Raw genomic sequence first — 14,573 nt, forward strand, 5'->3', positions numbered from 1 at the left:
AAACCTGCTTTACCTAATCTTCCATTTCCTATGCGTGTTTGCTATTTTGAATGAATGAATGAATGAATGAATGAATTGATACTTGTATAGCGCACTACTCACCCGCAAGGGTCTCAAGGCGCTTGTACGAATACCGCCGCTGTGGAACCCATCCTGGCTTTCCCTGTGAGGTGTCCACTCCTGGGCACCCCCAAGGTGGAGGCCAGGCATCCTTAGCGTTGTGGGGGCCGTTGTGGAGATTAAGCAAGCTATTGCCCAGAGTTGCAGAGTGGGACTCCATGATTGGAATAGGCACCGAGGCGAGAATTATCAGGTCCGTGGAATTTTTGAGCCCAAGACCCCCCGAGGCGGGGAATTGAACCCTGGTCCCGGGCCAGACCTCTGCATCAGGGTCTGCCGCTCTAACCATTGAGCCACACTTCTCCACAGGATGTTACTTTTTTCCAACCAGCAAGTTACTCTTGTCTCCCCTCCCTCATAACCTATTTCCCACTTTGAGGTTCTCCTGCATCGTAAGGCCATACGAATTGCAATAGCGCTAAGCAAATATCATCACTCCACGGCATAAAAAAGTAAAAAACATTGTCATTTTCAACACCAAAAGCTCTAGCTTTCACAAATGCGAGACCTATTGCATTGCAAATGCTTGTTAATGCTACATCCACCTTTGAGCTTTTAAAGGAACTGTCCTGGGACAGCTGAACTTTCAAAGGGACAACATAGGCACTTCAGCTTCTTTAAAGGAAGGTGCTGACACTTCTTGCTTCGTTTAAATGCAGTGTTAGTACTTTGCATATTTTAAGGAGACAATGTTGGGGGTTCTTCATCTTTTGGGGGACAATCCTGACGCTCAGCTTTGAGCCCTGTCCTCCCAAAAAGGTTCAACACTTCTCTGACTTGTAGGATCCAATCAGAGAGATCACCTAGGTCACAACCCCTTCAAACAACTAATTGGTGCTCAGGATTGTAACATATTTTGTCTCTATTTTTCCAGGCTTGCCAGCACGTCAACGACAGCGGTGTGTGTACGCAGTACTGCCCGCCCCTGAGGACCTACAACCCAGAAAACTTTGAATCTGTGCTCAACGAGAATGGCAGATACTCCTTTGGTGCCAGCTGTGTCACCGAATGCCCATGTAAGAGCTCCTCCAGATGGGGAGAGGGGATGTGGGGTGCACACATCCATTACTGAAGAGAGCACACCTTACAGGCTCTGGCCATAGACCTTATTGGCTCACGCAATTCACTATAAAGCTATCCCTTAAGTTACACATATTGTACAGACTCAGGCTTCACATGGTAGGAGTGAAGCTTAGTTTTCACAGCTCTCTCCAGCTGATGCCTCAGGTCATGTATGTGTGTGGGGAAACGTTTATAGAACAATAGAGCGCTATGCAAGTTACACAGATCACGTAGGCTCAGGTCACAGATAGCACATTGATCCGTGAGGTTGAGGAACATTTGAATGTAGACCTCAGACAGCAGGGCTAATTCTCAAACCTGAACAGTTCTCTTTGTTGTGGCATATAGACACTACTCTTTTCATTCTCTCCTGAGTTCATATGCCCAGTAAGAAAGCAATCAGGCAGTCTGTGATGGGTGGCAGGCAACAAGGGAACCTGTCAGGAAGAGACTAGTTACAGCGCCAACTGGAGTCATAGTCCCGACAGGTGAACGACTGAGGCTAGGATCTGGCTGAGGTTCTACGCTGGCTCCTCCTGAGGTCCCAAAACTTAACCGGGCCTTTATCTAAGCAATGGTTAGTTGAGGATAGAATTCTCCAGGGTAGGTAGGTACACCCATAGAATCTGGAGAATGCATTAATTCCCAAGGGCAACTGGGAAACAGTTTTTACGGTTAGGGTTATACAGCACCTTCAACCAGCGATATCTCTAAAACCGTAGGACATTCTGAGTTGGTTTAATTTGTTTCAGACCAGAGCAGCCATTGTCAGCCAATAACCCATGGGGTTGATACAGGCTCCTACAGGGCCAAGTAGCTCCAACTCACCAACAGGTGCAGACCTTTGTTGGTCGCAGTATGTCCTCAACCCTGCAATGATATAGTCATTTATAGAGACTCTTCAGATCAGGAAATCTGTGACTGAAGGACTTCTTGCACACAACACCCCCCTTTCTTCTCTAGACATTCACTATGCAGAGTTCAGCCATCTGGGCCATGTTATTGGCAGGGTCAGAGATCCCCTGCTCACATAGGGCAGTAAAGGCTCCTCAGGATCCTATGACTGGCCCCCGGCTTAAGAGGAAACTGCAACAGGAGATACCCTGGCCCGGGTAAGACACCTTCTTTGAGCTCAGTTGCAAACCTATTTCGGTGTGCAAAGTGAATCAGGTAAACTGGCTATGGAGGGGCGGGAAACCAGGGCCAACAGTCATACCTTCCACCATCATTCTACCACAGGGTATGCCCTCATGTCGATTCCACAATAGAGAAAAGGGCCAGGCACAAAACTTGTTTTAAAAGTGTGTTTTACAAGACTCTTCAGGCATACTGAATGAGGTCTCCCCTCTTTCCAGACATCTGTCAGATTAAGCCAAAGGGAATGGGTACCGGAGGCTTATGAATTTGAATTTGGCCCCACACAGTTGAGCCATTCTGATTTGGGAAGTTGTTTCTGGGCAGACCTGAGGTAAATATGGTCAACCCCAGATTTTGTAGCCACTATTCTGTATTCACTTAGCCAGAAGGAAGAGGCTAGAGACCAGACAAAGGTGAAACCCCTACGCGGTACCAAGATGCAGCCCTTATTAGTTGACCATGGACTTGTGTGCCACACAACGCATCCCCGGGTTGGATACCATTCCTAAAAAACATGATCTCTATTTGCACCACACACAAGCAGAATTACACAGCACACGTAAAGAAGGGGAAAGTTTCTGTAATTGAAGGATGCCTTGCGGTAGTAACCACTGCCAGCGGGTAGTCAGCTGCCACTAACTTGCTGGTTTGGCGACTAGAGGGTGTCAACTATAGCCGGAGGAACTTTATGCGTACCCACAGTCCAGTATCACACTCTGCTGTGGAAACAAGCAAATCATGTCCGAGCATAGCACAGGGTTCAAGGGATGCCAGGCTACTGGTCAGGAAACATACAGGGCATACAGAACACAACATTTAGAGGCAGGATGTCACAGTTAACCTTTTAGAGTGATATTGGGGGGATGTTGCTGGTGCCTTGCTTCCTGTCTGATGCTTGACTTCTGACGCCACTGGTGGGACAGAGATTAAAGGTCTGCTTCTCTTCCTACAGATAATTACCTGCCCACTGAGGTGGGGTCTTGCACACTCGTGTGCCCTCAGAACACCCAGGAGGTGACGCAGAACGGAATCCAGAAATGTGAAAAGTGCAGCACGTCCTGCCCAAAAGGTCAGTGCCAGCAGGGCTGAGAGAAGAGGTTCAACCATAGCAGTAGGTCAGGGAGGAAGAAATCAACCATAGTGTGCATGTAGTAGGGAAGCTAGCTTTGCTGGGGATAAGGGGTGTCACATGTCCAGCATAGCAGTAGTCCTGGGAGGGGAGGTATTTGCCCAGCAGTAGCGCTGGGTGGAGAGGGTTAAGCAGAGTGGTAGGGCGGGTGGAATTGGGCAAGCACGACTGGGTAGAGGGATTCAAGTGGTAGTAGACTTGATGGGAGGGTCTAGGTGCTCTGGGCCAGAGGATGTGTCAAGAATTGAGGAGTGGGTCAGTAGAGTTTGAAGGAATAACAGAAGCAAAGTAGAAGAGCAAAGAGAATGTGCTTAAGTATAGTGATGGGAATCAGTGTGGAGGAAAAAGCATAGTGGAGTGGCTAGGAGGATGGTGGTCAAGTGTTGGGGCTTTTGCTTGGGATTGAACGTGTATAAAGGTGTGCATAGAGAGGTCAGGTATTGACACTGAACCAGGGAGAGAGTCAAACATAGTGGTGGGGCTAGCACGAAAGAGCCGCGCATAGAAATAGGGCTCGTAGGATGAGGCCGAACTATCATCATTGCTACAAAGTGAGTTGCTTGTGGGTAGAGCCCTGAACTAAATGCTGTACAGAGGAGTAGGGACTTAGCTACATTTCCAGGATGCTGTAGCTGTATATTAGAGAATGGATCAAATAGGGGGGAGGGGGTTTAGAGGAGCCAGGAAGGAATGACAAGAGAATAGGTTTGACCAGTCATGACATATGTTTTTTCATGTGTGACTATATGGAAAAAACCTCTGAAATTGCAAAATGTATCCTCCAAAAAAGAGAACACAGCAACTCAAGCCTCAGCCACTATCTGGCATATTAGCCACACCTGAAGCAGAAGCCAGAGAATAAGTGTAGGCCTGCACAATATTGCTCCCTGCATTGCACACACTTCCATGGCAAATTAATTTGCTGCTTTTGTTTAAAGTAAAAAGCTGAAGTTTAAGCCCCACCTACGTGAAATGGACACACCTTTGTGAAAAACTTTTTTAAAGGTATGAAACTGCACACACACACATTTACTTGAATCTTTTGGCTGATTATTATCCCTTTGGTTCATTTTAGGAGCAATTTAACGGGTCCTACCATTACCCAACTTGGTGCTTATTTTATTCACCTTAGAAGAATGAAAAGATGATTTGGCCCCACAATAAATCAACAGCAAAGGAGAATGACTTATCAATGGTACATCCTCCCAACCATACAGTTTACCACAAAAAGTACCCATCCCAAACCAGTGGGGGTGCCTCTCTGCCTGGAATAGAATGCCCAAAGGGTAGTTTAAACCTAGTTGAGGTGTTCCTTAAAACAGACGGAGGCCCTCACCCACCAAAGTGGCATGTTTCATCTTCGGGCCCCCCTCACTGTGGTTTGCAAGGGTCAACACAGTGGAGCCTTCTAAGCAGCATGTGTATGCCTCCCTATCGATGAGGTGTATGGGAGTTAATAAGTTAAAAATGTGTAAGATGTTTCATAGTACAGCTACTTTACTGTAAATTAATGAGTCAAAACAAAGTGCTGGAGAGTAAGTAATGCAGACTCTCCGTCTAGTGTCAACAACTTTCTGCCGCTTATTCTTATGGCCCTAACGGGTCCGGTAGACCCTGCACAACTTTTTTCTTTGGTCCTAGTTGGTGAAAGAATATTCTTCATACACTCATGGTGCAAGTTCTGTAGAATGAAGGATAGTCTGAATATGCTACAATTATATGTAACTTTTGCTCAGTATTGCAAGGTACAGATGTTTCTCCATCATTCTTGAGTCCCAGACATAGTAGTGATTCTGTAAACTTGACATTCTTCACCAGGCAGGTAGCCACTTTGTCAGCTAATGATTGTTACACAAAGCTCCTCCCTGAGAAAGTAAATTGGAGGAAACAGCTGGAGGCATGAAAATATCTCCAACCATGGTGTTGACGTTGACAACACTCAGGATGTCACAGAAGATTTACGTATGTCACCACTAGAGGTGACAGACGCATTGCCCAGAGTAAAGGAATCCCAGAAGACAATCCGATGACAACTCAGGAAGAATAAAACCCCTAAGAATGTCTCAACACTGGTCAGCAATCACAGCGATAATATGGAATGCAACGGGGTGAGTGGGTGGTGTGAGGGGGGTAGAGGGTGCCAGAAAACAGGAAATTAGCAAAATGACCCATGATGGCTTTAATAGAGCCCACAGGTACACATGGAAGGTTAGCCATGATGGATTGGGACAAACTATACTGACTCCTAACATGACCTCTTCTCAAGCCAACTCATAGCATTGCATTTTCTCCTGCCTGCCTCTTGCTAACCTGTAGGAGAAAAAAAACCACCTGGTCCACACTCCAAGAAAGGACAGGCTGTGGAGCACCACTAGCGCTCCGAACTGCTCGACCTTGTAAAAAGTTTGCAAAATTAGGGAATACACTCTGAACTCCCCAAAAAATTCATGCATTGGTGGAAACTGTAACACATTATTAAACATGTAGATTTGGAATTTTAAAAATAATTTAAAAACAAACTCCAACAAGAAATTGGCCCATAGGAGAATACAGTCTGATTCTGGCAAACGTTGTTTAAAATAACAGCTAATTAATCTAAAGCACCAGTCTGTGAGCCTGTTTCAAACTGAAAAATTAAAGCTGGCAACTGTACTGTATGCAGACTGTGACATAAAAGAACTGCTACATTAAGGATATTAACAGACGTCATGTCCCATCATGGACATCTAGCAATTTGTTTTTTTTCCACAAGATGTGTTGCCTTTTTAAAGGATTCTATTTTTGTCATAACTCAATGTCAATTATCATAACTCCGTGTCTAGTTGATTGCTTCAACTATTTTTCCAAGGTCGCAGCTCATATTTTCCTGTTTCAGCAAAAGTGCTTCTCTCTCAACCTTTTTTCGGTAGACACCATGCATGCTCTCTTTGGCAGAGGTTCCTTCTGGGTGGAAAGATTTTCTCTCATGGACAAGGACAAGCATGGTGGTCTGTCTTAAAACTCTTTGAATTGTGAGATCGGGCAAGCAATGTTGTGCAAGACGCTGAGAGACACGGAGAAAGTCTTCTTCAAGCCAAATAATGAAGGAGATCTTGGAAAATTTCAGGCAAAGGCACTTGCAGGGGGCTTTCCTTATGGCAGAGAAGGTGGACTAAATCATGTCCTTCTGTGAACGAACAGGGAGCATATCTGAAACCCTCAGAGTTTGACGGATATCCATTGACGTAATGCCCACCCCTGTCAACGTTGAGCCCTTACTGTAGCATCTCTCAATGTCAAGGACATCAGAGGTCTGCAGTTTGATATTAAAGCACCCTATGATCTTTCTGAGGACATTGTTGTTGAATAGGAAATCCCTGATGTTGCTTTGGACATCAAAAGTTCTTTAATTCATAACACTGAGTATCTACTAATGAAAGAAAAGGTCAGGACTACCACCTTCTCTCGAACCAATGGCGCCCTACACCGAGTTAGAAAGAGATGCATGTTTGTGCATTAGTGCATGAAGTTCTCCCTCTACTGGATTTCAGACTTTCCTGGAATTTACACTTGGATGACATTGTGTCTTTCTACGAAGTGACAAATAGCGCAGCAAATGAATTAAACATTGGGACATTGCCCCTCCTAAAGAGATTTTGATTATTTCAGAAACAATGCTTGCAAACCCACAAACTGCTTCTGGTGCCAGGCATTCTAAAACCTAGCAGTGATAATATTCTCAACTCCCAATCCCAACTTGTCATAAAGTGTGCAGGAGAAGAAAGACAGAACTTCAGACTCCTTTCAGAGTTTCATGAGGCAGAACCTGGTTGATTTGTTTGCAGTATCTGCAGCTGCTGGGAAGAAAAGGTACAACACACTAGGCTCTATGGCCCTGATTTACAAGGGTAAACTTAAACCAAAAGTCAAAATTTAGACCTGAAGTCTAAGTTTAGATCTAAAGTGTAACTTTACTAGTAGTAAAGTTAGACTTTTGGTCTAAGTTTAGACCATAAGTCTAACTTAGATCAGAAGTCTAACTATATTAATAGTAAAGTTAGATTTTTGCAGTAAGTCAGACTTTTGGTCTAAACGTAGACCAAAAGTCTAACTTTGCTAATAGTAAAGTTAGACTTTAGGTCTAAACTTAGACTTTTGGTCTAAGTTTACCTCTGTGAATCGGACCCTTAATCTTTAGCCATTCCATAGAAAGAGAGCAGTAGCATGTACAACCTAGCAAAAAGTGTGCCAAACATCTTCCACCATTATAAGGACAGCTTACGCCTCTGCCCTCTGAAGCTGCAATGATCCTGCCTAGTGACCCTCCAATGAACAATTCACTGAGCACCTCTCAAAACAGAAAAGAGATGGCAACATGGCACCTACATACACTTTATCAAGGCACTAGTACATGAACTGATTTTTAAGTATATTATTATTATTATTTTGCGGGTTATACAATGTACACAAAGGAAGCTTTGTGAATTCACTGACTGTTATCTAAACAGTGTAGAGATTGTGTCAGTGTGATTAAAAGGAAGTTATTGGTTTGGGAGGAGATCAAGTTGATAGAATAGTGTAAGCGAGAGTTAGAAAGAGAGGATGAGGCAAAGAGATCTGAAATCTAGTACACATTGTGCCTGGGTAGGATCACATCACCTGGCACCTGGGCATATCCCATTATTCCACTGAACTAGAACAGTCTTATGCTCTCCCAGTTGTAACTCATAATAGACACAGCACATAGGGAAGCCCAAGTCGAGTGGATAAACCGTTGCAACCTCATCTGTCTTGTCACGGCGCTTACTTATTAAGTTCAGTAGTCACCACGGAAACAGGCAACTCACTTGCTCCCCCTCTTATTTTAATTTAAAAAATGTTTTCTCACAATTTCCATGCTTTAATGCTAAACTCATCCCATTCAAGTTCATATAAGAGCCCTCTCGATTCACTGTAATATTGACATTGTTTCTTGTGCATCCTTTAACCTTCCTCTTGAAACAATGATAAAGGATCACTTAAGCTGCTTGCTGCATTACAGCGCAGCAGTGCTTAGGTGCATTCCAAGCGCAGCGACTGGAGGGGCCCTGCGGCTTCATCTTAGTTGGGTTTTAAGCAGTTTCACTCTCTGCTGACACCCTGAGGATCAGTGTAATCCTAAGGATTTTGGGGGCACCAGGTAAGACTTATTTTTGGGGCCCGTGTAGAGAACAAATTAGAATTGTATGATCGAGGCATGTGGGTTGCTGAATTCATATCTTAGCATAGATCGCCCCCTAGTGTTGGGTCCGGATGATTGCACATTTTTGTCTTGGAAGAGTCTTCGAAGTATCACGAGATAGGTGACTCCTCCCCTGGACTACAGTGCGCATGGGCATTCTCTCCATCCTCAGATTGATTTTTTCCGCCATTGGGTTCAGATGTTATTCCTCTACTCCAACTTCGGAACCAAAACTAAACAACTTCCTAAGGCCAAAAGGCCTTCTACCTCGACGGTATTGTTCTCGTTCGGTACTCCTTGATTCGATCAAACTGTCCATCTCGATCCGGTCGTCGACGCGGGCCGTTGGGCCTTTTCGACGCCACGTGGGCCTGCTGTCGATGGAAAGGAGCTCGTTTAAAAGGTGCCCACAAAGCCACTCCAAATTCCCACATACTGACAAACATACAGTATGCAACAAGTGCTTATCCCCAGAGCACAACGAAGAAAATTGTCCGGCGAGTGCTCAATTCCGCTCGAAGAAGACTATCCGGAATCGACGGGCCGCTAGGCAAGAGATGCAGCGGCAGGCACCGGAACCGGAGAACATCTTCGATGATGAACATGACCTCCCAGAAGTGGCGGACTCGGATCTAGAAATCGTCACCGTTGAGGACCAGTCGGACTCCGATGACCAGATCACACCGGGGCAAAAAGTGAGTACACAGCCCCCAACCCCGCTTATATCGAAAGACAAGGCTCCGGTCGAAGCATCGCCTAAAGGCCTTAGCCGAGATCGACAAACTCCTTCAAAGACCCCACCTTCCAGCTCGGCTCCGAAGCCCAAACCCAGGCCTTCCGATAGCCCAGGAACAAGCAACACTCTTCCCAAAAAGGTCGTCGAACCGAAGAAGGTTGTCGAACCAAAAAAGGTTGTCGAACTGAAAAAGGTTGTCGAACCAAAAAAAGTCGTCGAACCGAAAAAGGTTGTCGAGCCGAAAGCTGTCGAGCCAAAGAAGAGCCTCAAACCAAAGAGGATCGTCGATCCAAAAAGAACACTAGACCCGAAGAAGGCCGTAGAGCCAAAAAGAGTGTCGATCCCCAAAAACAAGATCACACTAAAAAGCCAGTTGAACCGAAAAAAGCCGTCGACTCGACCTAAAACATCGAGCCGAAAAAGTTTGTTGAGCACAAACAACACGCCCAAACACCCAAACGTATAGAACCGAAAAAGGTCGTCGAACCAAAGAAGGTCGCCGAACCAAAAAAGACAGTAAAACCAACAAAAGACGTGGACGGAAACAGAGTCGTCGAACCGAATAAGGTCGCCGACCCGAAACCAGCTGCAGTCGAGCTGAAAACAGCTTTACAGCCAAAGGCCCTCGAGCCAAAGACTCACAAACAAGTGACTAAGCCAAAAACATCGGCGCCAAAGCCACGGACAGTTGAGGAAGAACTCTTCCATCCTGATCCAGTGAGTGAGGAACAACCTAAACTGTATATAGACCCTGAAACCGAACACGTTACAGTTTACCGCCGGAAAAAGAGACCATTGGACACGGACATTCCTTCCCCTGTTCCTCCAAAGAGAAAAGACTTCGGAAGATCTCCCTCAAGGCCTTTTACTCCTCCTCCTTTCTTTCCTAACATGCCCTTTGTGCCTTACTCTCCTACACATTCAGACTATGGTGAGGGAGACAACATAGGGGAAGATCCTCAGGATAATTTTGGAGAACCAGAGGATCATGATGCACAGGATGACACATGGGATGACCAGAATGATCCATATGAACCACAACCCATCCCTGACACCTCCCCATACCCTACAAAGCCGTCGCCTACTGACGACACCATTGTTTTTAACCAATTACTAGATAGGGCAGCAAAATACCATGGTGTAGACATGCACACTGACCCTATAGAAGAAGATTTTCTATTCAACACTTTTCCTACTTCTGACAAAAGTGTAAGGACACTTCCTATGTTAAAAGGGGTACTAAAACACGCGCCAGACATATTCAAAGACCCAGCTAGAGCGCGTGTACTCAATCCCAGAATTGAGAAGAAGTATAAATCAGCCCCTACAGACCCAACTTATATTAAGTCCCAGTTGCCTTTAGACTCACTAGTTGTAGCAAACGCTCGAAAAAGAGCTAATTCACAAACAGGAGATGCTCCCCCTCCTGACAAAGTCTAAGATATTAGAAGCCTCAGGCAAAAGAGTAGCCTGACAGGCTGCAAATTCCTCGAGGATTGCAAACACACAGGCTCTATTAGCAAGCTACGATAGAGCACATTACGAATAACTTGAAGGTTTACTGCAACACCTGCCAGAACCTTTTAAAGCTAAAGCAAACGACCTCATTCAGGAAGGCAAATTTATAACTAATGCTTTCATTAAATGTGCGCTTGACGCAGCTGATACATCAGCCAGGTACATTAATACTAGTGAATTACTACGCAGGCATGCGTGGCTACGCATCTCTGGTTTTAAGAACGAGGTGCAATCCACCATCCTCAACCAACCAGTTAACCAATATTTCCTGTTTGGCCCTGCGGTAGATACCATCTTGGACAAAATGAAAAAAGATACTGAAACTGCTAAGTCTATGGGCGCACTTCAGTTTCAACAACCAAGAAGTTCCTTTTGTCGCTCCTCCTTCAGAGGCTCAGGGAGAGGCAACACATCACAAACTTCCTCAACATTCAAAAGTAACACCCAGAGCTCCTTTAATAAAGGCTCAAACAGAGGGGGTTATAGAGGCAACAATAACAAAGGCAGGGGACGTGGCGGCAATAACACCAGAGCCTCCACCGCCACCAAACAGTGACTTGATCACACTCCCTCCAGACCACTCAACACCGGTCGGAGGCAGAATACAACAATTCCTACCAGTCTGGAATGTCATTACCACAGACAGGTGGGTGAGACAAAATATCTAGTATGGTTACTGCCTGGAACTCACTTCTACTCCACCCAACATACCACCCAAACACCGTCCTATGTCCAATGAACACATCATGCTGTTACAACAAGAGGTCACGTCCATGCTACAAAAGGGAGCCATAGAGCCAGTCCCTTTTCAACACCGAGGAACAGGAGTATACTCTCTATACTTCCTAATTCCCAAAAAAGATGGATCCCTCAGACCCATACTCGACCTCAGACCCAATACATACTCTCAGAGCATTTCCATATGATTACTCTACAACAGGTACTCCCGTTACTCCAGCAAGGCGACTTCCTTGCTACATTAGACCTCAAAGATGGATATTTTCACATACCTATACATCCAGCTCACAGGAAATATGTCAGGTTCACAATAGAAGGTCAACATTATCAATTCAAAGTTCTCCCCTTCGGGGTAACTACAGCCCCAAGAGTTTTCACAAAATGTCTAGCAGTAGTAGCAGCACACCTCAGAAGACAACACATCCACGTGTTTCCATACCTAGACGATTGGCTCATAAAGGCCAACTCGATCGAGCAGTGTGTAATCCATACGTCTCAAACAATCCAGCTGCTGCACAGTCTGGGTTTTTCCATAATTACCCAAAATCACATCTACAGCCCTCCCACATACGGCAATATCTGGGAGCTACAATAGATACCTCAGTGGCAAAGGCATATCCAAATCCAGTCAGGATAGCCAACATGCAGACTCTCATTCAAAAGTTTCAGCCACAGCACTCTCTGCCAGCTCGAGTGTTCATGCAGCTCATAGGCATGATGGCCTCCTGCATATTCATTGTCCCTCATACCCGACTTCAAATGCGTCCATTGCAAGAATGCCTAGCACGGCAGTGGAACCAAGCTCAAGGACAACTAAAAGACGTAGTGTTGGTAGACAGTCGCGCTTACAACTCTCTGCAGTGGTGGAACCCACAAAACCTTTCCAAGGGGCGACTGTACCAAGAGCCGGTTCCACAAGTAGTATTAACAGCGGATGCATCACTGACAGGTTGGGGAGCCCACCTACTTCAATACACAGTCCAAGGGCTCTGGACAATCAAACAGAAGACACTGCATATCAACCACTTAGAGTTGCTAGCAGTATTTCTGGCACTGAAAGCATTCCAGAAATACTTGTACAACAAGGCTGTGTTGATCCGGACGGACAACATGACAGCCATGTACTACATCCAGAAACAAGGAGGGACACACTGTCCACAGCTGTCTCACCTAGCACAGAGCATATGGAGGTGGGCAATTCCCAAAAACATTTTTCTCCTCGCAGAACACCTGCCAGGGAAAGACAATAAAATAGCAGATCTATTAAGCAGACACAGCCAACAACTACACGAATGGGAGATTCACCCTCAAGTTCTCCAACCATTCTTCCAAAAATGGGGGCATCCAGAGATAGATCTGTTTGCCACAAAAGAAACTTCAAAATGCCAGTACTTTACCGGTAGGTTCCCACACCCGTTGTCACAAGGCAATGTGATATGGATGAACTGTTCAGGCAAATTTTCGTACGCTTTTCCACCAGCCCCACTAATTCCACTGGTGGCTCGCAAACTATGCCAACAGTCACTCACAATGATCCTGGTTGCTCCCACATGGGCAAGACAGCCATGGTACACAACGCTCCTGGAACTTTCAGTAGTTACCCATCAAAGACTGCGCCTCACCACATCTTTTAACTCAGAACCATGGAGAAATCAGGCACCCAGATCCCAATCAGATGAACCTAGCGATCTGGCTCCTGAAGTCTTAGAGTTTGGATACCTTAACTTGCCTCCAGATTGCATGAACATTATCAAGGAAGCAAGGCGCCCAACTACTAGAGCATGCTGTGCAGCTAAATGGAAAAGATTTGTAGTTTATTGCAATAATAACCAAATCAATCCATTGGATGCTTCCATACAAAACATTATCTGTTACCTGTTACATCTTCAAAGATGCAATCTAGCATACTCTTCCATAAGGCTACATCTTGCTGCTATAGCAGCATGTCTCCGAAACAGACAACACATGTCCCTGTTCAGAGTATCACCCATCTAAGCATTTATGGAAGGACTTAAAAGGATAATCCCTCCAAAGCACCCACCTTCACCAGTCTGGAACTTAAACATAGTACTTACCAGACTTATGGGAACTCCCTTCGAACCACTCCATTCATGTGAGTTACAATTCTTAACATGGAAGGTGGCATTCTTGGTTGCCATTACCTCCCTCAGGCGAGTGAGTGAGCTACAGGCACTAACCATTCAAGAACCTTTCATGCAAATACATAGCAATAAGGTAGTACTTCGTACTAACCCTAAGTTCATGCCAAAGGTTATATCCACTTTCCATATCAATCAGTCAATAGAATTGCCAGTTTTCTTCCAAAACCCACAGTGAGTGGCTGAAAGAGCCCTACACACACTAGATGTAAGAAGAGCTCTGTTATGTTATGTTGACAGGACTAAATCATTCAGGAAAACAAAGCAACTGTTTGTTGCTTTTTCTCCACACCATAAAGGTAATCCCATTTCAAAATCAGGAATAGCCAGATGGATAGTTAAATGCATTCAGATATGCTATCAAAAAGCTAAGCACACTTTAACAGTTCCCCCAAAAGCCCACTCTAGGTGTAAAATGGAGGCATCCATGGCTTTCCTAGGAAATATCCCCCTAGAAGACATATGTAGAGCAGCTACATGGTCTACCATACACACTTTCACTAAACACTACTGTGTAGATGTGCAAACAAAGCAGCAAGCTGCTCTAGGACAGGCTGTCGTAAAAACTCTTTTTCAAACTGCTGCTGATATGAATTCAGCAGCCCACATGCCTCGAACGGAAAATGGTACTTACCAGTATGCATCTGTTCTTGGCCTGTAGGGCTGCTGACATTCATATCGCCCACCCTCCTCCCCGGGGCCTGTCACAGCTGCAGGATTCTCTTCTTTACAATACATTTGCATGGCCATCACTTACTTTACTATACTCCATCT

At 45.2% G+C, this 14,573-nt stretch overlaps 1 protein-coding gene across 1 annotated transcript in view; it reads left to right on the forward strand.

Moving 5' to 3' along the window:
- Nucleotides 1-14,573, forward strand: part of ERBB2 (erb-b2 receptor tyrosine kinase 2) — a 408,618-nt gene that overhangs the window by 295,304 nt on the left and 98,741 nt on the right. The window contains exons 7-8 of the mRNA XM_078645660.1: nt 995-1,136; nt 3,272-3,388. Of these exons, the coding sequence (XP_078501786.1) occupies nt 995-1,136; nt 3,272-3,388 (259 nt within the window). The remainder of the gene's footprint in view (nt 1-994; nt 1,137-3,271; nt 3,389-14,573) is intronic.

This window comes from Lissotriton helveticus, chromosome 5_1 (genome assembly GCF_964261635.1).
Source record: "Lissotriton helveticus chromosome 5_1, aLisHel1.1, whole genome shotgun sequence".
Classification (NCBI taxonomy): domain Eukaryota; kingdom Metazoa; phylum Chordata; class Amphibia; order Caudata; family Salamandridae; genus Lissotriton; species Lissotriton helveticus.